The sequence below is a fragment of the Pristiophorus japonicus genome, chromosome 22, assembly GCF_044704955.1.
Source record: "Pristiophorus japonicus isolate sPriJap1 chromosome 22, sPriJap1.hap1, whole genome shotgun sequence".
Taxonomy (NCBI): Eukaryota; Metazoa; Chordata; class Chondrichthyes; family Pristiophoridae; genus Pristiophorus; species Pristiophorus japonicus.
The window spans coordinates 48,705,203-48,727,868 of record NC_091998.1 but is presented as its reverse complement, the minus strand read 5'-3'; the positions used below and the strand labels follow the sequence as shown (position 1 = coordinate 48,727,868).

Genomic DNA, 22,666 nt, shown 5'->3' with positions numbered 1-22,666 from the left:
CAGTCTGGTGAATCTTCGCTGCACTCCCTCAACAGCAAGTATGTCCTTCCTCAAGTTAGGAGACCAAAACTGTACACAATACTCCAGGTGTGGCCTCACCAAGGCCCTGTACAACTGTAGCAACACCTCCCTGCCCCTGTACTCAAATCCCCTCGCTATGAAGGCCAACATGCCATTTGCTTTCCTAACCGCCTGCTGTACCTGCATGCCAACCTTCAATGACTGATGTACCATGACACCCAGGTCTCGTTGCACCTTCCCTTTTCCTAATCTGTCACCATTCAGATAATAGACTGTCTCTCTGTTTTTACCACCAAAGTGGATAACCTCACATTTATCCACATTATACTTCATCTGCCACGCATTTGCCCACTCACCTAACCTATCCAAGTCACTCTGTAGCCTCATAGCATCCTCCTCGCAGCTCACACTGCCACCCAACTTAGTGTCATCCGCAAATTTGGAGATACTACATTTAATCCCCTCGTCTAAATCATTAATGTACAATGTAAACAGCTGGGGCCCCAGCACAGAACCCTGCGGTACCCCACTAGTCACTGCCTGCCATTCCGAAAAGTACCCATTTACTCCTACTCTTTGCTTCCTGTCTGACAACCAGTTCTCAATCCACGTCAGCACACTACCCCCAATCCCATGTGCTTTAACTTTGCACATTAATCTCCTGTGTGGGACCTTGTCGAAAGCCTTCTGAAAGTCCAAATATACCACATCAACTGGTACTCCTTTGTCCACTTTATTGGAAACATCCTCAAAAAAGAGGTCTTACTGCAGTTGTAAAGGGCCTTGGTGAGGCCTCATCTGGAATATTGTGTTAAATTTTGGTCTCCTAATCTGAGGAAGGACGTTCTTGCTATTGAGGGAGTGCAGCGAAGGTTCACCAGACTGATTCCCGGGATGGCTGGACTGACAAATGAGGAGAGACTGGATCAACTGGGCCTTTATACATTGGAATTTAGAAGGATGAGAAGGGATCTCATAGAAACATACAAGATTCTGACGGGATGGGACAGGTTAGATGCAGGTAGATTGCTCCCGATGTTGAGGAAGTCCAGAACCAGGGTACACAGTCTTAGGATAAGAGGTAGGCCATTTAGGACTGAGATGAGGAGAAACTTCTTCACTCAGAGCGTTGTTAACCTGTGGAATTCCCTGCCGCAGAGAGTTGTTGATGCCAGTTCATTGGATATATTCAACAGGGAGTTAGGTATGGCCCTTACGGTTAAAGGGATCAAGGGGTATGAAGAGAAAGCAGGAAAGGGGTACTGAGGGAATGATCAGCCATGATCTTATCGAATGGTGGTGCAGGCTCAAAGGGCCGAATGGCCTACTCCTGCACCTATTTTCGATGTTTCTATGTTTCTATGTGACCCCTGGTTCTGGACTTCCCCAATATCGGGAACATTCTTACTGCATCTAACTTGTCCTGTCCCGTCAGAATTTTATATGTTTCTATGAGATTCCCTCTCATTTTTCTAACATCGTTGCTGTCCGTGGGAGCTTGCTGTGCGCAAACCGCCCGCCACCCGCACCCCCCACACCACAACAGACCATAGTGAGACTTTTCCTCTTTCGCACACTAGCTATCCTTATCGTATGCATTGGAGGCAGTTCAGAGAAAGTTCACTAGGTTGATCCCTGAGATGATGGGGTTGTCTTATGAAGAAAGGTTGAGCAGGTTGGGCCTGTACATATTGGAGTTTAGAAGAATGAGAGGTGATCTTCTTGAAACCTATAAGATTCAGGGGGCTGGACAGGGTAGATGCAGAGAGGATGTTTCCCCTCCTGGGGGCATAGTTTCGGAATAAGGGGGTCGCCCATTTAAAACGGAGATGAGGAGGAATTTCTTCTCTCAGAGGGTGGTGAATCTTTGGAATTCTCTGCCCCAGAGAGCTGTGGAGGCTGGGTCATTGAATATATTCAAGGTGGAGATAGACAGATTTTTGAACTACAGGGGAGTCGAGGGTTATTGAGAGTGGGCAGGGAAGTTGGAGTTGAGGCCAAGATCAGATCAGCCATGATCTTATTGAATGGCGGAGCAGGCTCGAGGGGCCAAATGGCCATCTCCTGCTCCTATTTCTTATGTTCTTATGTTCTCGCCATAAGATTGCCAATCAAACCACTCTGTGGAATGATCGTGTTCCCCCCTCGCAGCTGGGTTGTGACCACCCGACTCCGTCTCGCTTGTTAAAATGAACGCATCTTGGAAAATCTGGCCTGATCTGCCCCACGTAAGCGGGAAGTGAGATGCGCGAATGACGAAAACCAGCTCTTCAGTAATAAGCGGGGGGCAGTTTTATACTGTGCAGCCAAGCTGCAGTTCCGAAGCACCAAGCAGCAGAAAATGTGTAACGTGTTGGTGGCAATTATCCAAGGGCGGACTGCCAACAGGGAGCATAACCCAATGACCACACATACCCGGAGTGGTCCAATAGTTCACCACCAGCCCGATTCAAGCAGGGCATATGTACCGTGGCTCGTGGGTAGCACTCTCACCTCTGAGTCTAAAGGTTGTGGGTTCAAGTCCCACTTCAGGGACTTCAGCACAAAATTCTCGGCTGACACTCCTGAGGGAGTGCTGCACTGTCAGAGGTGCTGTTTTCTTTGGATGAGACATTAAACCGAGGCCCCGTCTGCTCTCCCTCATTTATACTCATAGTATTGACAATGTTGGTGATTGACAATTCCAGCAGCTGTAACAGTACTAACTGATAGAATTGCCATTGCTTCTTCTTAGGCGGTCCCTCGTATTAAGGATGACTTGCTTCCACCAAAAAGGGATGAGTTCACAGGTGTTTCAATGAAGGACCTGATATTCCAGGTCCTGAACTACATGTTGAAGGGTGGAAGATGCCTGTGCGTGGATTTTTTTTAACGTGGGGTGGCCGTTGTACACCAGCCACCACACGGGCTCGACAGAGCTAGGTCTTGGTCCAGTGGCAAGGGTTAACCAGGACGACTGGAAACCAGCTCTGCTGCACAGACCTAGTGTGCACACATATCGCAGTGTGGGCTGGGCCCGTGTTGCCCCTGGGACCTCGCCTCTTCTGGACCCCGGACTTACGCTTCTCCTGGAACCCGATCACATCGCTCTACAATCTCTCGCCGCTCCTTCGCCCCGACCTCACCACTCCTACTGTACCTGCCCACACTCCAATCAGCGACCTGGATTCTGGTGACGTCCTATCCAGTCGCCCTCTTCACAACCGTCGCTCTCCTGGACCAGCTCGCGCTGTACCTTGCAGTGGCCTTTTATGGCCCCGACCTGCCACAGATGTTTCCTCGCAGGTCGCAGCCTCGCTGTGGGCCGGGACGCCGTTCACCAACATGACAACACGCAGGAACAACAACAGCAGCTTGCACTTATATAGCACCCTTCACGGAGTCAAGAAAAGTTGAGCACAATAAACCAGGGAGCATAAGTTTTCTGCATTCCCCCAGAGGCTTTGTCACCATCACCCGCTTGGGCGCATTCTCCTTTACCGAAGCATCTGCTCTCCATTCCGCACTGACCCGTTACCCAACGTGAGCGGGCCAGATTTTGCTGAACAGAGTCAGAACGACGGGCGCGGTTATTAAACTGCAAGTTGGCCAGCAACTTGTGGCGAGGGAGCGAATCGCGACAAGTCGCGGGTTGGATTGTGCCGCTCCGCCATCAACCTTCCATAAACGGCATCTTGCGAAACCCCAGGGTGATTTTCATCAAGCTGCTTCACGTGCCCATTAATCGCCCCCACTAAACGTACCACAGAAAGTGAAGTCTAGTAATTGCCAGCGTAAGCACCCTCGAGTCTCGTCGCCGAGAGCAGGCAGAAACCAAACGCAGGCAGCGGAAGGAGCGTGCGGAAAACCAGTCCCACCCTCCCTTTCCTCCAACCACTGTCTGTCCCACCTGTGACGGAGACTGTAATTCCCATATTGGACTGTTCAGTCACTTGAGAACTCACTTTTAGAGTGGAAGCAAGTCTTCCTCGATCTCGGGGGACTGCCTTGGATGATGATGAAGCTACCTCTTTGCAACTGATAATTGTTAATGAGTGTCAGGCGACCTCTCTGGCCCAGAGAGTAAACAAGTGTGGAGTCTCATCCTTCAGATACTGAATTCTTTTTCTCTTTCATCTTTCGGATGAGACGTTAAACCGAGGCCCCTCTCTGCCCTCTCAGGTGGATGTAAAAGATTCCATGGCACTATTTCGAAGAAGAGCAGGGGAGTTATCCCCGTTGTCCTGGGGCCAATATTTAACCCTCAATCAACATCACAAAAACAGATTATCTGGGTCATTATCACATTGCTGTTTGTGGGAACTTGCTGTGCACAAGTTGGCTGCCGCGTTTCCCTAATTACAACAGTGACTGCACTCCAAAAGTACTTCATTGGTTGTAAAGCGCTTTGAGGCGTCCGATGGTCGCTTTATAAAGCCAAGTTTTTTTGGAGATTTAAAGAACGTCAAATATTAAATGTGATTTTATTTTTCCTTTCTGCCTTTTTTTTTTCTCTTAATCCAATCTTTCTTTGCTTGTCTTTATTTCTCTTTCCTCATTTGACATTGGATTCACCCACTCTAATTCACCCTCCTTTTCACTCCTTCCTCAGTTTTGTTCCCGATCCTTCAATCTTATTAAAGAGATGGGCTTCTTGGTCCCGTTGTTCACCAAGGTCTCAGATGCCTCATTTCCCTCGTTGCATCGTTATCAACAACAAAAACTTGCATTTATATAGCGCCTTTAATGTAGCGAAACATCCCAAGGTGCCTCACAGGAGTATTATGATATAAAACCCAATCGTGGGCGAAGGTGCGGCGAATGAGTGTACGGGGCCCAGAAGAGCCGAGGGCCCAGGGGCAGCACGAGCCAGCCCACACTGCGATATGTATGCACGCTAGGTCCATGCAGCAGGGCAGGTCTCCAGTCATCCTGGTTACCACTGGATAAAGTCCTAGCTCTGTAGAGCCCATGTGGTGGCTGATGTGCAATGGTTACCACACGTTAAAAAAATCCATGCACAGGTATCTTCCACCCCCTCAATTGGAGTTCATTGGAACATCGAGTCCTTCATTGAAACATCTGTGAACTCTCGTGGAAGCAAGTCATCCTCGTTCGAGGGACCGCCTATGATGATGATGACATTAAAAATTTGACAGCGAGCTGCATAAGTAGAAATTAGGTGACTTGGTCAAAGAGGTAGGTTTTAAGGAGCGTCTTGAAGGAGGAAAAAGAGGCGGAGAGGTTTAGGCAGGGAGTTCCAGAGCTTGGGGCCCAGGCAACAGAAGGCACGGCCACCAGTGGTTGAGCGATTACAATCAGGGATGCTCAGGAGGGCAGAATTAGAGGAGCGCAGACATCTCGCCGGAGTTGTGGGGTGGAGGAGATTACAGATATAGGGAGGGGGCGAGGGCCATGGAGGGATTTGAAAACAAGGATGAGAATGTTGAAATCGAGGCGTTGCTTAACCGGGAGCCAATGTAGGTCAGCGAGCACAGGGGTGATCAGCTGCATGAACAGGGCTAGCCAAGGGGGGAACGCCGAGGGAGATGTCCCGCTCTAACTACAGCTGGCCCGAGGTATCTGTGGAACAGGATGAAGTGTACCCAACTCATTTTGTGTGCGCATGGAGTCGCTTAGCCATTTCCATGGCAGGCAGTTGGAAAGAAAACAAAAAGTGTCTTTGAGTCAGATTGGTCCTAATGTTTCTGCGAAACAATTGTCCTGGAAGATTAACTCAAAGCAACAACAAAAAAGGTTCGGAACTGGGCTTGATAGCTTCAGGGCTAGGTAGCAGTTTGTACCATCAAATGTTTCTGTGTCCCAAGACATCAGTATCCACAGATAGATGGCTGTGCTCTTTTGTATTGCTGCTCATGGGAAGCTAGTCAGGGTTCCACAGGAATACACATTTGCTATTTTGCTTTTCCCTAACTGAGAGCAAACGCATGCACTTTGCATTGCAAGAATATCTCTCTGCCTTGTTATGAATAATAACCACTCCTGGGTCTTTTGACCATGGTGTGATGTGCTCAGCTTTGTAGACAGATGGCCCTGCTGCAGGCCAAACACTTGCATTTGAGACATCATCAGAAATAAACTCTTCGTTATGTGTCATGGGGAAAATTTAATCAAGGCATTACCGAAAGTTCAAAAAATAAGCGACATCTCCCTCATTGTATAGTGTACACATATCAACACAGCTCAATTTGAATAAAATGTGGACAGGCTGAGGAGACAGTTAAAATGGCATATCCTGGGCTTCATAAATAGAGGCATAGGGGTCAAAATTGCCCATTTTGTGCACCCCGTTAGCACCGCTGGTAGGCGCTCATCATCATCATCGGCAGTCCCTCGAAATCGAGGAAGACTTGCTCCCACTCTAAAAGTGAGTTCTCAGGTGACTGAACAGTCCAATACAGGAATTACAATCTCTGTCACAGGTGGGACAGACAGTGGTTGGAGGAAAGGGTGGGTGGGGAGTCTGGTTTGCCGCATGCTCCTTCCGCTGCCTGCGCTTGTTTTCTGCACGCTCTCGGCGACGAGACTCGAGGTGCTCAGTGCCCTCCCAGATGATCTTCCTCCACTTAGGGTGGTCTTGGGCCAGGGACTCCCAGGTGTTGGTGGGGATGTTGCATTTTATCAAGGAGGCTTTGAGGGTGTCCTTGAAACGTTTCCTCTGCCCACCTGGGGCTCGCTTGCCACGTAGGAGTTTCGAGTAGAGTGCTTGCTTTGGGAGTCTTGTGTCGGGCATGTGGACGATATGGCCCGCCCAACGGAGCTGGTCGAGTGTGGTAAGTGCGTCGATGCTGGGGATGTTGGCCTGATCAAGAACACTGACATTGGTGAGTCTATCCTCCCAGTGCATCTTCAGGATCTTGTGGAGGCAGCGTTGGTGGTACTTATCCAGCGACTTGAGGTGTCTACTGTATATGGTCCACGTCTCTGAGCCATAAAGGAGGGCGGGTATCACTACAGCCCAGTAGACCATAAGCTTGGTGCCAGATTTGAGGTCCTGGTCTTGAAACACTCTCTTCCTCAGGTGACCGAAGGCTGCGCTGGCGCACTGGAGGCGGTATTGGACCTCGTCATCGATGTCTGCCCTTGCTGATAGTAGGCTCCCGAGGTATAGAAAATGGTCCACGTTGTCCAAGGCCGTGCCGTGGATCTTGATGACCTGGGGGCAATGCTGTGTGGCGGGGTCAGGTTGGTGGAGGATGTTTAGCGCAAGGCCCATGCTTTCATACGCACATCGGTGAAGGTGTTGACGATGGCTTGGAGTTCAGCCTCTGAATGTGCGCAGACGCAAGCATCGTCCGCGTACTGTAGTTCAACGACAGAGGATGGGACAACCTTGGATCTACCACCTCAGCCCCTCGCTACGGCCCTGAAGCGAGTCGAAACGCCCGAGACAGCACTACCGCCTCGTTTGCGGGTCACGAAGGAGCAATTTCACGCCGGGGGGGCGGGACCTCTGCGCCAGGCGTTCACTGACCCGGGCCGGGAAGGTTAATGTCCCCAACCTGGACCACAGGTCAATTTCTCCCCCATAGAGTACAAAAGCAAGGAAGTTATGATGAACCTTTATAACACACTGGTTCAGCCACAATTGGAGTCCTGCATACAATTCTGAGCACTGCACTTTAGGAAGGATGTGAAGGCTGTAGAGAGGGTGCAGAAAAGATTTACAAGAATGGTTCCAGAGATGAGACACTGGAGAAGCTGGGGTTGATCTCCGTAGAGCAGAGAAGGTTGAGAGGAGATTTGATAGAGGTGTTCAAAATCATGAGGGGTGTAGACAGAGTAGATAGAGAGAAACTGTTCCTATTGGTGGAAGGGTCGAGAACCAGAGACACAGATTGAAGGTAATTGGCAGATGAACCAAAAGCGACATGAGGTAATACTTTTTTACGCAGCGAGTGGTTAGGATCTGGAATGCGCTGCCTGAGATGGTGATGGAGGCAGACTCAATCGCAGCTTTCCAAAGGGAATTGGATAAGTACCTGAAGGAAAAGAATTGCAGGGCTACAGGGAAAGGGCAGGGGAGTGGGACTAGCTGAAGTGCTCTTGCAGAGAGCCGGCACTAAGGACTAGGAGCAGGAGTAGGCCATTCGGCCCCTTGAGCCTGCTCCGCCATTCAATAAGATCATGGCTGATCCTCTACCTCAACTCCATATCTTGCACTATCCCCATATCCTTTGGTTCCCTTCGTATCAAAAAATCTGTTGATCTCTGCCTTGAATATACTCAATGACTGAGCCTCCACAGCCCTCTGGGGTAGAGAATTCCAAAGATTTACCACCCTCTGAGTGAAGAAATTTCTCCTCATCTCAGTCCTAAATGGCCGATAACTTATTCTGAGACTGTGACCCCTGGTTCTAGACTCCCCAGCCAGGAAAAACATCCTCCCAGCATCTACCCTGCCAAGCCCTGTAAGAATTTTCATGAGATCACCTCTCATTCTTCTAAACTCTGGGGAATATAGGCCTAGACTACTCAATCTCAATGTGTAATATGTTCCCCCACTGTCCTAGCCAACAGTCCTGCCACTAAAAACTGATTAGCTGGTTGTCTACCTCATCGCTGGTTGTGGAGTCTTGCTTTGCACAATTGTTTGCCGTGTTGCAGAACAACGGAGAATTGACTCTGAAACGATTGGTTCTTTGAGATGCTTCTGAACTGCTATATAAAGGCCAGCTTTCTTGCACAAATAGTTTGCTGCCATTTTTATTTTTTAACTTGAAATTTATCCAAGGAAAGCTCAAGAGGGAGCAGCATAGATTGTGTAGCAGAGAGAGTAATTAAGGGGTAAGACAGGGGGTCAATTTTCGAACCTTTGCCCTGACCAGCTGTAATGTATGTACTGGTAAGGATGCTCACAGGTTTGTAGAGCTGTTGCATTTTGAGTGGCTTAGCCATTCATGTGATGTTCACAAGACTCAATAAAACCCCAGCCAATTGGGTTCAGGGTGTCCACGATGAGGTATGCAGTTGCGAGCCGAATAGATGAACTGGTAATGTATGCACCGGTGAGGTCTTCAGCAAAGAACCCATGAAGCAAATATATTACAAATTACACCAGGTATATTTTCTTTCTGTTTCTGCACACTGCCTTTATTCCTGTATAAAAATTCCTTTGTGTTTGAATGTTTTAATCGTTTTTTTTTAACTATCAATTGAGAACAAGGAAAATAAATATTTTGATTGATCACACCATTGAAACATCTCAAAACGTCACGTAATCAATTACTTTTGGAGAGCACTGGCTATTGTTATGTAGGCTTTTGTGCTGCGTTCTGGCTTGTTCCATCTCATGATTCAAAACCAACAGAGAAAATCAATGCTTATTATGATCTGTGTAACATTCTTGAGGTCTACCAGCAAAAGGTTCCGTCACACTTGAAAATGTTACACTTGTAAAGTTCGTGACAGACTTGCACCTGAATAGAAAAAAAGAAAGCCATACATTTCTATAGCGCCTTTCACGACCTCACGTCCCAAAGCGCTTTACAGCCAATGAAGTACTTTTCTGAAGTGTAGTCACTGTTGTATTGTAGGAAATGCAGCAAACAATTGTGCACAGCAAGCTCCCACAAACAGCAATGTGATAATGACCAGATAATCTGTTTTTTTAGTGATGTTAATTGAAGGATAGATATTGGCCAGGACACCGGGGATAACTCCCCTGCTCTTCTTTAAAATAGTGCCATGGGATCTTTTATGTCCACCTGAGAGAGCAGATGGGGCCTTGGTTTAACGTCTCATCCGAAAGACGGCACTTCCGACAGTGCAGCACTCTCTCAACACTGCACTGGAGTGTCAGCCATGATTTTTGTACTCAAGTCTCTGGAGTGGGACTTGAATCCACAACCTTCTGACTCAACTCAGCCACAGCTGACACTAGTGGGCTCAATTTTCCCCAGTTTTTTGGAAACGTTCGGTAGGCAGTGGGGTGGTACTTTGAAAAGAATTGCATTAGACTTTGTTGCCCCAAATGTCCTCGGGTTGGTAACAAGCTTATTCTTTCGAACATCTTGGGTAATGTGCACTTCTTGATGGCAGGGGGAGAGGGACAAGCAGTAATGTGGAAGGCTTGGGTTTCTTCAGAGGCTGGTCTGGGGATTGGAGTGGGAATGGCAGTTGATTCTGTCAATGGGCAAGGGATCTGGCTGTGTTCCCTTATTGCAGCAGCTAACTCCAACGTTCCCTCCCTCATGTGCCCTGAAAGTTTCTCAACTACCTCCAACATGCCCTCCCTCATGTTTGCCGACAGTGTATCAGCTACCTGCAACATTCCCTCCCTCATGTTCACCAACAGTGTGTCAACTACCTCCAACATGCCCTCCCTCATGTTCGACGACAGTGTATCAGCTATCTGCAACATTCCCTCCCTCATGTTCACCAACAGTGTGTCAACTACCACCAACATGCCCTCCCTCATGTTCACCAACAATGTATCAGCTACCTGCAACATTCCCTCCCTCATATTCACCAACAATGTATCAGCTACCTGCAACATTCTCTCCCTCATGTTCACCAACAGTGTGTCAGCTACCTGCAACATTCTCTCCCTCATGTTCACCAACAGTGTGTCAACTACCACCAACATTCCCTCCCTCATGTTCACTGACAGCGTATCAGCTACCTACGACATTCTCCAACTAAGTGGAGAAAGTGCATCCGGGAGGGCGCTGAGAACTTCGAGACTCAACGCCGAGAGCGTGCAGAAATCAAGCGCAGGCAGTGGAAAGAGCATGTGGCAAACCAGTCCCACCCAACCATTCCCTCAACGACTATCTGTCCCACCTGTGACAGAGTCTGTGGCCTTCATATTGGACTGTTCAGCCACCAAAGAACTCACTTCAGGAGTGGAAGCAAGTCTTCCTCGATTCCGAGGGACTGCCTATGATGATGATCCCCCCGCTCCCCCTCATGTGCACCGACATTGTACCAGCTGCCTGCGACATTCCCTCTCTCATGTTCCTATTTCTCGTGAGAGTGTTGTTACTTCTCCCGACAGTCCCAATACCTCATCACCCACCCCACTGATAGTGTCCAGGAGTGATCGTGTAAGGTCAGTGCTCTCCGCACTCATTGCCATCATCTGAACCACATCTGTTAGATCCTGCACCTCAGGAAAGCACTGCCGAGCTCTCCTTCCCCTCCTCACCCTGGGTGTGCCTCGCTGCACCTCACTGGGACCCGCAGCCTCGGGTGGTGGGGCCCTGGGTGTGCCCCTGCTGCATCCCACTGGGACACTCAGCCTTGGGAATCCATGGAATGTCCCAACACTCGTACCACTCAGGAAAGGGCCTGGCACCTCCTCCAGAGTGAGTACAACAGTGTGGGCTTCATCCAGCACCTCCCCCTGCCCCTCCCCCTCACCCCCATGCTCTTGGTCTGGAAGGTGGGATTGGAACATGTTCTTTTCAGGCTGGTCTCATCTGAATCTGCTTCTGCATCAGCTTCAGCCTCATCAGGGTTGGCCTCAAGTTCTGCAAAATATAACAGAACAGACAAATGGCATTAGTAGGCACACACAGCGCAGACAGAAGGCTGATTTGAAAGACCACGATGAATGATAGCACATTGCATCAACCGAAGCGTAGCTGAGGGAGACATCCCCAGGAACTGAAGCGTGGCTAGCCCGCGCAGTACTTAACTTTTAGCAAAGCCAGACTCTGAAATTTGCAGGACTTACCCTTTCCCTTGAGTGTGGAACCAGCTTGTGCAGTGGTGGTTGCTTTTCTCCAGGCAGAACCCATCAAAGCAGCGACCCTCTCTTCCAAGGGTGTCAGTGGGTGCAGATTTGCTGGGCCTCCTCCTGTTTGAGTTCTTTCCCTTTTGTTGTATGCCATTTTCCTCTGAGGATGTCTTTCTGCTGGATGGGACATATACAGATGGACGCATTTACAATTACAATTCCATTGAATAAATGAAAATATTACTTACACTAATTACTTGACCAAGGTCCTGCGCTGGCCTCCAGACCTCGGGATGATCACTATTGCACAGTAATCTTCTGCAAGTTGGTTCCAGCTTTACTTCATTTCTTTTGGTGGAACTTTTATGTGACCTCTGCTGGTGTCCAGCTTGTGCCATCTGGCCTCAATCACAGTAACTAGTGCCTCCACTTCATCCTGTGAGAAATTCTTGGTCCTTGAGCCGCGTTGCCTCTTGTATTGCAGCTCCGATTTTTCCACTGAGAATTAAAGTTCTCACACACAACTGGCTCTTTAAAAATGGCCGACTGCAGACCGGGAGCTGTACTGGGCATGGGCACCCATAGCAGTCACATCAAAAAGGCCCCTTTTTTTCGCGCATGCGCAGAAGTGGGAGGCATCGTTTTTTCGACGCAGACATTAGGCTCCACCCCCGAGGCTACAGGGCAGGCTGCGCGGCACCAATTTCAAAGAATAGAACGGGGAAACTTGCTCGTTATTTTTTTTGAGTAGTCAGGGCCAAAGATGACGGCCATAACTCTTGCAATGCGCCAAAAAACGGCATTGGGGAAAATTGAGCCCACTAATTCAAATATCATAGGACAGCAACACATTACAATTAATAACAGATGAGCGACCTACCATTGATCAAGAAGCTTTAAAAAGATTTTTTTAAAACACTGCTCGCTCCTGACCTTCATAACCTGCTCCTCCCGCCCCTCCCCCGGCTGTTCCCCACCCGCCCAAATAGAGGGAATTATGAGCAAATGCCAGTCTACGGCCAAACGTCCCTCAGCAGCAGCAACTGTTCTCTGACCCCTGCATGGCCCTCGCCCCCTCCCAATCTCTGTAACCCCCCCCCCTCCAGCCCCACAACTCCCCGAGATATCTGCGCTCCTCTAATTCTGCCCGTTTGTGCATCCCTGATTTCCAACGTTCCATTGGTGGCCGTGCCTTCAGCTGCCTGGATCCTAAGCTCCGGAACTCCCTCGCTAAACCTCTCCACTTCTCTATCTCTCCCGTTCGCCCTTTAATACACCCCTTAAATTTTACCTCTTTGACCAAGCTTTTGTTCATCTGCCCTACTATCTCCTTACATGGCTCGGTGTCAAACTTTGTTTGATACCGCTCCTATGAAGCGCCTTTTGATGTTTTACTACGTTAGCAGCAACAACTTGTTTCTCTATAGCACCTTTAACATAGTAAAACATCCCAAGGTGCTTCACCGGGTTTTAAGACAAAAAAAGGTGCTATGTAACTTTATGATGTTGTATAATTGGTCTCAGGGTGTGCCTATTTACAGCAATAGAAACATAGAAAATAGGAGCAGGAGTAGGTAATTCGGTCCTTCGAGCCTGCACCACCATCCAATATGATCATGGCTGATCCTCTATCTCAACACTATAGCCCCGTTTTCTCCCCATACCCCTTGATGCCTTTTGTGTCTAGAAATCTATCTATCTCCCTCTTAAATATATTCAGTGACTTGGCCTCCATAGCTTTCTGTGGCAGAGAATTCCACAGGTTCACCCCCCTCTTGAGTGAAAACATTTCTCCTCATCTCGGTCCTAAATTTCCTACCCCATATCCTGAGACTGTGACCCCTTGCCCTAGACTTCCCAACCAGGGAGAAACATGCTCCCCACATCCAGTCTGTCCAACCCCCGTCAGAATTTTATACGTTTCAATGAGATCCCCTCTCATTATTCTAAACTCTAGTGAATACAGGACTAGTCGACCCTCATACGACAGTCCTGCCATCCCAGGATTCGGTCTGGTGAACCTTCGCTGCACTACCTCTATGGCAATTAGAAGTTGTGACCTTAGACACAAGTCTCATGAGACAAGCAGCTTAGCAGCAGAATAATAATTTATGCTTGACATTATATAAAGCTCCAGGTGTTTTCCTCGAACTCGCCATGAGCAGCAACATGAGTGGTACCTGTATGTACTAAATTCAGCTCGCTGTTGATCATTAACTTGCGTGTTTTACTTACGGAGCAGACCCAGAGAATTGAAGAGCTCAAGTTGGTACCACACTGCAGTGAGAGTAACATCAGCAGCTCTGCAGTGATCTCTGCCATTCTTCAAACGAGTGCACAACCTAATGCATAAATTACAGCTCTTTTTTATCAAACCTCTTACGTTCTCTGCAATAAAGTGAACTTTACAGACTCCTCGTGGGAGGTCTGTTGTCACTCATCATCATCATATCATCATCATAGGCAGTCCCTCGGAATCGAGGAAGACTTGCTTCCACTCTTAGCAGGAGTTCCTAGGTGGCTGAACAGTCCAATACGAGAACCACAGTTTCTGTCACAGGTGGGACAGATAGTCATTGAGGGAAAGGGTGGGCAGGGAGCCTGGTTTGCCGTAGGCTCCTTCCGCTGCCTGAGCTTGATTTCTGCATGCTCTCGGCGACGATACTCGAGGAGCTCAGCGCCCTCCTGGATGCACTTCCTCCACTTAGGGCGGTCTATGGCCAAGGACGCCCAGGTGTCAGTGGGGATGTCGCACTTTATCAGGGAGGCTTTGAGGGTGTCCTTGTAACGTTTCCTCTTCCCGCCTTTGGCTTGTTTGCCGTGGACGAGTTCCGAGTAGAGCGCTTGCTTTGGGAGTCTCGTGTCTGGCATGCGAACTACGTGGCCTGCCCAGCGGAGCTGATCAAGTGTGGTCAGTGCTTCAATGTTGGGGATGATGGCCTGGTCGAGGACACTAACGTTGGTGCGTCTGTCCTCCCAGGGGATTTGCAGGATCTTGCGGAGCCATCGCTGGTGGTATTTCTCTAGCGACTTGAGGTGTCTACTGTACATGGTCCACGTCTCTGAGCCATACAGGAGCCATAGACTCAATGCGACAGGAAACTTTTCTTCTTCGTTCGCGGGATGTGGGCGTCGCTGGCAAGGTCGGCATTTATTGCCCATCCCTAACTGCCCTCGAGAAGATGGTGGTGAGCCGCCTTCTTGAATCGCTGCAGTCCCATGTGGTGAAGGTGCTCCCACAGTGCTGTTAGGGAGGGAGTTCCAGGATTTTGACCCAGTGACGGTGAAGGAACGGCCGATATATTTACAAGTCAGGATGGTGTGTGACTTGGAGGGGAACATGGAGGTGGTGGTGTTCCCATACGTCTGCTGCCCCTTGTCCTTCTCGGTGGTAGAGGTCGCGGGTTTGGGAGGTGCTGCCGAAGAAGCCTTGGCGAGTTGCTGCAGTGCATCTTGTCGATGGTACACACTGCAGCCACGGGGCGCCGGTGGTGGAGGGAGTGAATGTTTAAGCTGATGTCTAAGGCTGGTTGCAAAAGCCTATAAATTACTGTTGTTAATATTCGCATCCAAATATTTAAGACATTCATTAGATGTTCCTTTTTGCGCGATTTTAACTCAGGCATTAACCTATTTGGAAAAATCAATAAATGCCTCTGTTAAAATAGTTGACAAAGGACACTGTGCACTCATGTTAATTGTTGTCACACTATTATTACAAACAGTAACTTCTAGCCTATATTGAGAGTATGCTTACACCCTGTAATATCTTATTCACACCCTATCTAGACTAATCTTTTTCTAACTTCTGCCATTACCATCTCAAGTCGGCCCATCACCCCTTCTGTCTCTCTAATCTCTCCTGCCTTCCACCCTATCACAGACCTTCCCTTTTGTTCTTTCCTCCCCTCCCCCTTTCAGTGCTCCTTAAGAATCTGTCCATTCCAAACATTCGCCAGCTCTGACGAAGGGTCACCGACCCGAAACGTTAACTCTGTTTCTCTCTCCACAGATGCTGCCCGACCCGCTGTGTATATTTTCTGTTTTTATTTCAGATTCCATCATCCGGCAGTATTTTGCTTCTGTGATGGCGTGCTTGTCGTCTGGCTCCTCCAGCCGATTAGTTGACTTCTCGCCAGACGCTGGTGAATCAGTGCGCTAATCGCTCTTTGTTTTTGTCTCTTTCTTCTTTAAAGCCTGCAGCCAGAAGGAGCTGAGATAGTCCTGAGCCCTGAGGTCACGTGTGGGCCGCCAGGTTTGGCCCTGTCCAACCCCATTGCTCTGACTGTTCCTCACTGTGCAATGGTGTGCTCAGAGCACTGGAGCATAAAGCTGAAGAGAAAGACGCTGACTGGAAAGTGGGAGGTACGTTTGGAGAAGTTTGCAGATTGCGTGCGCTGGCCTCATTTACGAATTTGCATTCATTCCGTGTTCTTCCAGCAGAGTTAGTTAATCGTTTATTTTTTATTTTGGTGACTGTTGCCTACACCACGCCTGCAGTGTGAGGGTAGCACGTCACCATGGCACCAACACATCCAATAGCAATGACTCTGGGCCTCCCGTGAACCTCTGTGAGTTTCAGCGTAAAAATCACCGTCATAGGCAGTCCCTCGGAATCGAGGAAGACTTGCTTCCACTCCTAAAGTGAGTTCTTTGATGGCTGAACAGTCCAACATGAGAGCCACAGACTCTGTCACAGGTGGGACAGATAGTCGTCGGGGGAAGGGACTGATTTTACACACGCTCTTTCCGCTGCCTGCGCCTGGCCTCTTCACGCTCGCAGCGTTGAGATTCGAAGAGCTCAACGCCCTCCCGGATGCACTGTCTCCACCTAGGGCGGTCTTCCTGGAACCCCATAATAATAATCACTTTTATTATATAGCGCCTTTAACGTACAAACGTCCCAAGACGCTTCACAACAGTGTTACAAGACAAAACAGCTAAATTTGACCACAAAAGAAGAAATTGGGACAGGTGACCAAAAGCTTGTTTAAAGAGCGTCTTAAAGGAGGGAAGAGAGGCGGAGAGGTTTAGGGAGGGAGTTCCAGAGCTTGGGGCCCGAACAGCTGAAGGTACGGCCGCCAATGGTGGAGCGATTGTAATCCGGGATGCTCAAGAGGCCAGAATTTGAGGAGGGCAGACATCTTGTGGGGTTGTGAGGCTGAGAAAGATTACAGAGATACGGAAGGGGCGAGGCCATGGAGTGATTCGGAAACAAGGATGAGAATTTTGAAATTAGATGTCAGATACAGTGCACCATTTAAAGACCGAAAGATTGAACGGTCTGGTGGTTTTAAGTGATTTGATGAAGACAGCCTGTAAACCAAAATCCAGAAGAAAAAAATCAGCAAGAGTTGTGTGGTGTTGTGCACGTGTATATAAAAAGAAAGAAAGACTTGCATTTATATAGCGCCATTCATGACCACCGGAGGTCTCAAAGCACTTTACAGCCAAAGAAGTTCTTTTGGAGTGTAGTCACTGTTATAATGTGGGAATCGCAGCAGCCAATTTGCACACAGCAAGCTCCCACACACAGCAATGTGATAATGACCAGATAATCTGTTTTTTTTTTGTTATGTTGATTGAGGGATAAATATTGGCCTCAGGACACCGGGGATAACTCCCTCTGCTCTTCTTTGAAGTAGTGCCGTGGGATCTTTTACGTCCACCTGAGAGAGCAGACGGTGCCTCAGTTTAACACCTCGTCCAAAAGACGGCACCTCCGACAGTGCAGCATTCCCTCAGCACTGCACTGGGGGGCAGCCTGGATTTATGTGCTCAAGTCCCTGGAGTGGGATGCAAACCCACAGCTTTCTGACTCAGAGGCGAGTGTGCTACCCACGGAGCCACGGCTGGCACTATGTGGGGGTGCGTTTGTACGTGCACATGTATGTGTGTATATCTGGTGTCCAATTTTCCCACTAACCACGTGACTGCACAGGTCCCACACTCGCCGCTTGCTGACTTTGCATTGGGAGATTTCGCGCATGCATACAATTTTGAATGGGCCTTGCAGCCCGGTACAGGGACCACGCACTCCCCCAAAAATTAGAGGGTGCATTGATGGTGCTGTGTATGTGCACACGTATGTATGTGGAGTTGTGTACGTTTGTGTGTATATGTGGTCTTGTATGTGTTGTGTATGTGCACATGTATGTGTGTGGAGTTGTGTACGTTTGTGTGTATATGTGGTCTTGTGTTGCGTATGGAGGCAGAAGCAAAAGATAGAAAGGAAAATAGTAAAAGTGGAGGGCAGAGAAACCCAAGGCAAAAAACAAAAAGGGCCACTTTACAGCAAAATTCTAAAGGGGCAAAGTGTGTTAAAAAGGCAAGCCTGAAGGCTCTGTGCCTCAATGCGAGGAGTATTCGGAATAAGGTGGACGAATTAACTGCGCAGACAGCAGTTAAGGAATATGATGTAATTGGCATCACGGAGACATGGTTCCAGGGTGACCAAGGCTGGGAACTCAACATCCAGGGGTAGTCAACATTTAGGAAGGATCGGCAGAGAGGAAAAGGAGGCGGGGTGGCATTGCTGGTTAAAGAGTAAATTAATGCGATAGTAAGGAGGGACATTAGCCTGGATGACGTGGAATCGGTATGTGTGGAGCTGAGGAATACCAAAGGACAGAAAACGCTAGTGGGAGTTGTGTACAGACCACCAAATAGTAGTAGTGAGGTTGGGGACAGCATCAAACAAGAAATAAGGGATGTGTGCAATAAAGGTACAGCAGTTATCATGGGCGACTTTAATCTACATATTGATTGGGCTAACCAAACTGGTAGCAATACGGTGGAGGAGGATTTCCTGGAGTGTATTAGGGATGGTTTTCTTGACCAATATGTCAAGGAACCAACTGGAGAGCTGGCTCAACTGTGGTTAACAAGGGAAATTAAGGATAGTGTAAAAACCAAAGAAGAGGCATATAAATTGGCTAGAAAAAGTAACAAACCTGAAGACTGGGAGAAATTTAGAATTCAACAGAGTTTAATTAAGAAGGGGTAAATAGAGTATGAGAGGAAACTTGCAGGGAACATAAAAACTGACTGCAAAAGCTTCTATAAATATGTGAAGAGCAAAATATTAGTGACGACAAATGTAGGTCCCTTGCAGTCGGATTCAGGTGAATTTATAATGGGGTACAAAGAAATGGCAGACCAATTGAACAAATACTTCGGTTCTGTCTTCACGAAGGAAGACACAAATAACATTCCGAATGTACTGGGGACAGTGGGCCTAGTGAGAAGGAGGAACTGAAGGATATCCTTATTAGGCAGGAAATTGTGTTAGGGAAATTGATGGGATTGAAGGCCGATAAATCCCCGGGGCCTGATAGTCTGCATCCCAGAGTACTTAAGGAAGTGGCCCTACAAATAGTGGATGCATTGGTGATCATTTTCCAACAATCTATTGACTCTGGATCAGTTCCTATGGACTAGGGGGTAGCTAATGTAATGCCTCTTTTTAAAAAAGGAGGAAGAGAAAACAGTAATTATAGACCAGTTAGCCTGACATCAGTAGTGGGGAAAATGTTGGAATCAATCATTAAGGATGAAATAGCAGTGCATTTGGAAAGCAGTGACAGGATCGGTCCAAGTCAGCATGGATTTATGAAAGGAAAATCATGCTTGACGAATCTTCTGGAATTTTTTGAGGATGTAACTAGCAGAGTGGACAAGGGAGAACCAGTGGATGTGGTGTATTTGGACTTTCAAAAGGCTTTTGACAAGGTTCCACACAAGAAATTGGTGTGCAAAATCAAAGCACATGGTATTGGGGGTAATGTACTGACGTGGATAGAGAACTGGTTGGCAGACAGGAAGCAGAGAGTCGGGATAAATGGATCCTTTTCAGACTGGCAGGCAGTGACTAGTGGAGTGCCGCAGGGCTCAGTGCTGGGACCCCAGCTCTTTACAGTCTACATTAACGATTTGGATGAAGGAATTGAGTGTAATATCTCCAGTTTGCAGATGACACTAAACTGGGTGTTGGTGTGAGCTGTGAGGGGGACACTAAGAGGCTGCAGGGTGACTTGGACAGGTTAGGTGAGTGGGCAAATGCATGGCAGATGCAGTATAATGTGGATAAATGTGAGGTTATCCATTTTGGGGGCAAAAACACGAAGGCAGAATATTATCTGAATGGCAGCAGATTAGGAAAAGGGGAGGTGCAACGATACCTGGGTGTCATGGTACATCAGTCATTGAAGGTTGACATGCAGGTACAGCAGGCGGTGAAGAAGGCAAATGGTATGTTGGCCTTCATAGCTAGGGGATTTGATTATAGGAGCAGTGAGGTCTTACTGCAGTTGTACAGGGCCTTAATGAGACCTCACCTGAAATATTGTGTTCAGTTTTGGTCTCCTAATCTGAGGAAGGACGTTCTTGCTATTGAGGGAGTGCAGCGAAGGTTCACCAGACTAATTTCAGGGATGGCTGGACTGTCATATGAGGAGAGACTGGATCAACTGGGCCTTTATTCACTGGAGTTTAGAAGGATGAGAGGGGATCTCACAGAAACGTATAAGATTCTGACGGGACTGGACAGGTTAGATGCGGGAAGAATGTTCCCGATGTTGGGGAAGTCCAGAACCAGGGGACATAGTCTTAGGATAAGGGGTAGGCCATCTAGGACTGAGCTGAGGAGAAACTTCTTCACTCAGAGAGTTGTTAACCTGTGGAATTCCCTGCCGCAGAGAGTTGTTGATACCAGTTCATTGGATATATTCAAGAGGGAGTTAGATATGGCCCTTACGGCTAAGGGGATCAAGAGGTATGGAGAGAAAGCAGGAAAGGGGTACTGAGGGAATGATCAGCCATGATCTTATTGAATGGCGGTGCAGGCTTGAAGGGCTGAATGGCCTACTCCTGCACCTATTTTCTATGTTTCTCTGTTTCTATATATGTGCACATGTAAGTGTGCGTATCTGGTGTATTGTGTGTGTGTGTGTGTCCATTTCTCACCAATGTTATCCCTCGTGTTTCATTCTGTGTGTGTGTCCCTCTCTGTGGGCCCAATTTTCCCCAACCCCTTTTTTCGGCGCACTTAACCTAAATGCGCCGACTTTGCGCGCTGGAAACGGCTCCGAAAAAAAGTGGGCCCATCCTGCCCGCTCTGCTGAGTCTCCAGTGTCCCAGTGTGGCGTATATAGTGCAATGGGGGGGCGGAGCAACAACCCAGCGCAGAAAACACTGCCGGCAGCTGTACGCATGCGTAGTGGAGTCTGCATGCATGCTCCTCGCCCTCCCAGCGTGTCATGCAGGCTGTGGGCAGGACCCGATGCTCGCAGCCCCTATCCCTGGCCAAAGGGACTCCCCGATGTTCACCGTACTCTATCCCTGGCCGAAGGGATGCCCCGATGTTCGCCTGGTGAGTGGGGAATATCCTGCAGTATTTATTCAGGGTCGCTCAGAGTTGTCAGAAAAGGAGTGCAAAAGTTGGGAATTTGGTAAGTGGGTATTCTGTGCAGAGAGGGGTAGAAGGTTCTGTTTTTTGGCTTCAATAGTTGTAGTAGTTCCTGTTACATATTTAAATATTTCATATAATCTACCTAGATCAAGCAATGAGTTAAAAAACTATAAGCTAAGTTGATTAAATAGATGTTGAATGGTTGTTTCCCCTGGCTGAGATTATCCACTTTGGACCCAAGAAAGATAAATCAGAATAAATGGTGTGAAGCTTGGAACTGTGGTGCTTTAAATGTACTAACCTGCACCGAATTCCTAACTGCCCGCAATGTTTTTCAGAGCTGGCCACATACGCTGACCTAAGTGGATTTGGAGTAAGTTTTAGCTGGCCAAAGTGGCATAAATGGCCAGAACTGGCGTAAGTGGCTGGGAACACCCCCTTTTGAAAAAAAACTCAACTAAAAAAAATCGTACCTAACTGAGTTACTCTAGGAGCACGTTTATTGGGGAAAATGGCGTTTTTTAACTTACGCCAGAAAAACCAACTTACTCCAAAAAAATTGGAGCAAGTCTTGACCAAAATTGAGCCCCATGTTTCTTTCTCTGGTGAGGGCCAATCACCCAGTCCCAGCTAGGGGTTGGCAGGGTGGGTTAGCACCCTCCACACTTTGCCCGATGTGCAAAGCTGACCCCTGTGTGATTTCGGTAGCTCAGCTCCCGGCACACGTTGGCACAAGGAACGCACTGTGGGCAGGATAGCCGGACAGACAGCAGCACGTAAAGGGCCGCTACTGATATTTAAACATGTGGGGATACGTGAAAATAAGGGGCCATATATGGAGGGGGTAGCGGAGGGGGAAATTCTCTGAGCCTTCTCAAAATGGATTTCGAAACAGTTTGCTCGAGCTGGGGAGGAGCAATCATAACAATATAGTGAGGAAACCGCAATATGGAAGTAAAAACAGAATCTATGGGCAAGTGACAGAGCAAGGCTTGCTCCCGCTGCACCAAGCCCCAGTGTGACCACAACTGGAGTCTGGAGACTTGCAATGTACATCGCTAGAAAGCACTCGAAAACATTTCTTTCTATAAAGAGAACTCAATAGAAATAAGAACATAAGAAATAGGAGCAGGAGTAGGCCACACAGCTCCTCGAGCCTGCTCCGCCATTTAATATGATCATGGACGCAGCTCCACTTCCCGGCCCGTTCCCCATAACCCCTTTATTCCCTTATCGGTTAAGAAACTGTCTATCTCTGTCTTACGTTTATTCAATGTCCCGACTTCCTCAGCTCTCCGAGGCAGCAAATTCCACAGCTTTTCAATTTTCTGGGAGAAGAAATTCCTCCTCATCTCAGTTTTAAATGGGCGGCCCCTTATTCTAAGATTATGCCCCCTAGTTCTAGTCTTCCCCCACCAGTGGAAACATCCTCTCTGCATCCACCTGGTCAAGCCCCCAAATGTAAGCTGTGTGTCTCTCCCTTGTGTGTCCGTCTTTGCCTGTGTGTGTCTCTGTGAGTGAGGGGAAATTGGGCCACATTGCACCTCCCGTTA

The 22,666-nt window shown here is 48.2% G+C and overlaps 1 protein-coding gene across 8 annotated transcripts in view; it reads left to right on the top strand.

Moving 5' to 3' along the window:
• Positions 1–22,666, top strand: part of LOC139235022 (netrin receptor UNC5D-like) — a 664,622-nt gene that overhangs the window by 590,265 nt on the left and 51,691 nt on the right. For all 8 annotated transcript variants that reach the window (XM_070866105.1, XM_070866104.1, XM_070866107.1 and 5 more), the window contains one exon: positions 15,901–16,069. In XM_070866105.1, the coding sequence (XP_070722206.1) occupies positions 15,901–16,069 (169 nt within the window). The remainder of the gene's footprint in view (positions 1–15,900; positions 16,070–22,666) is intronic.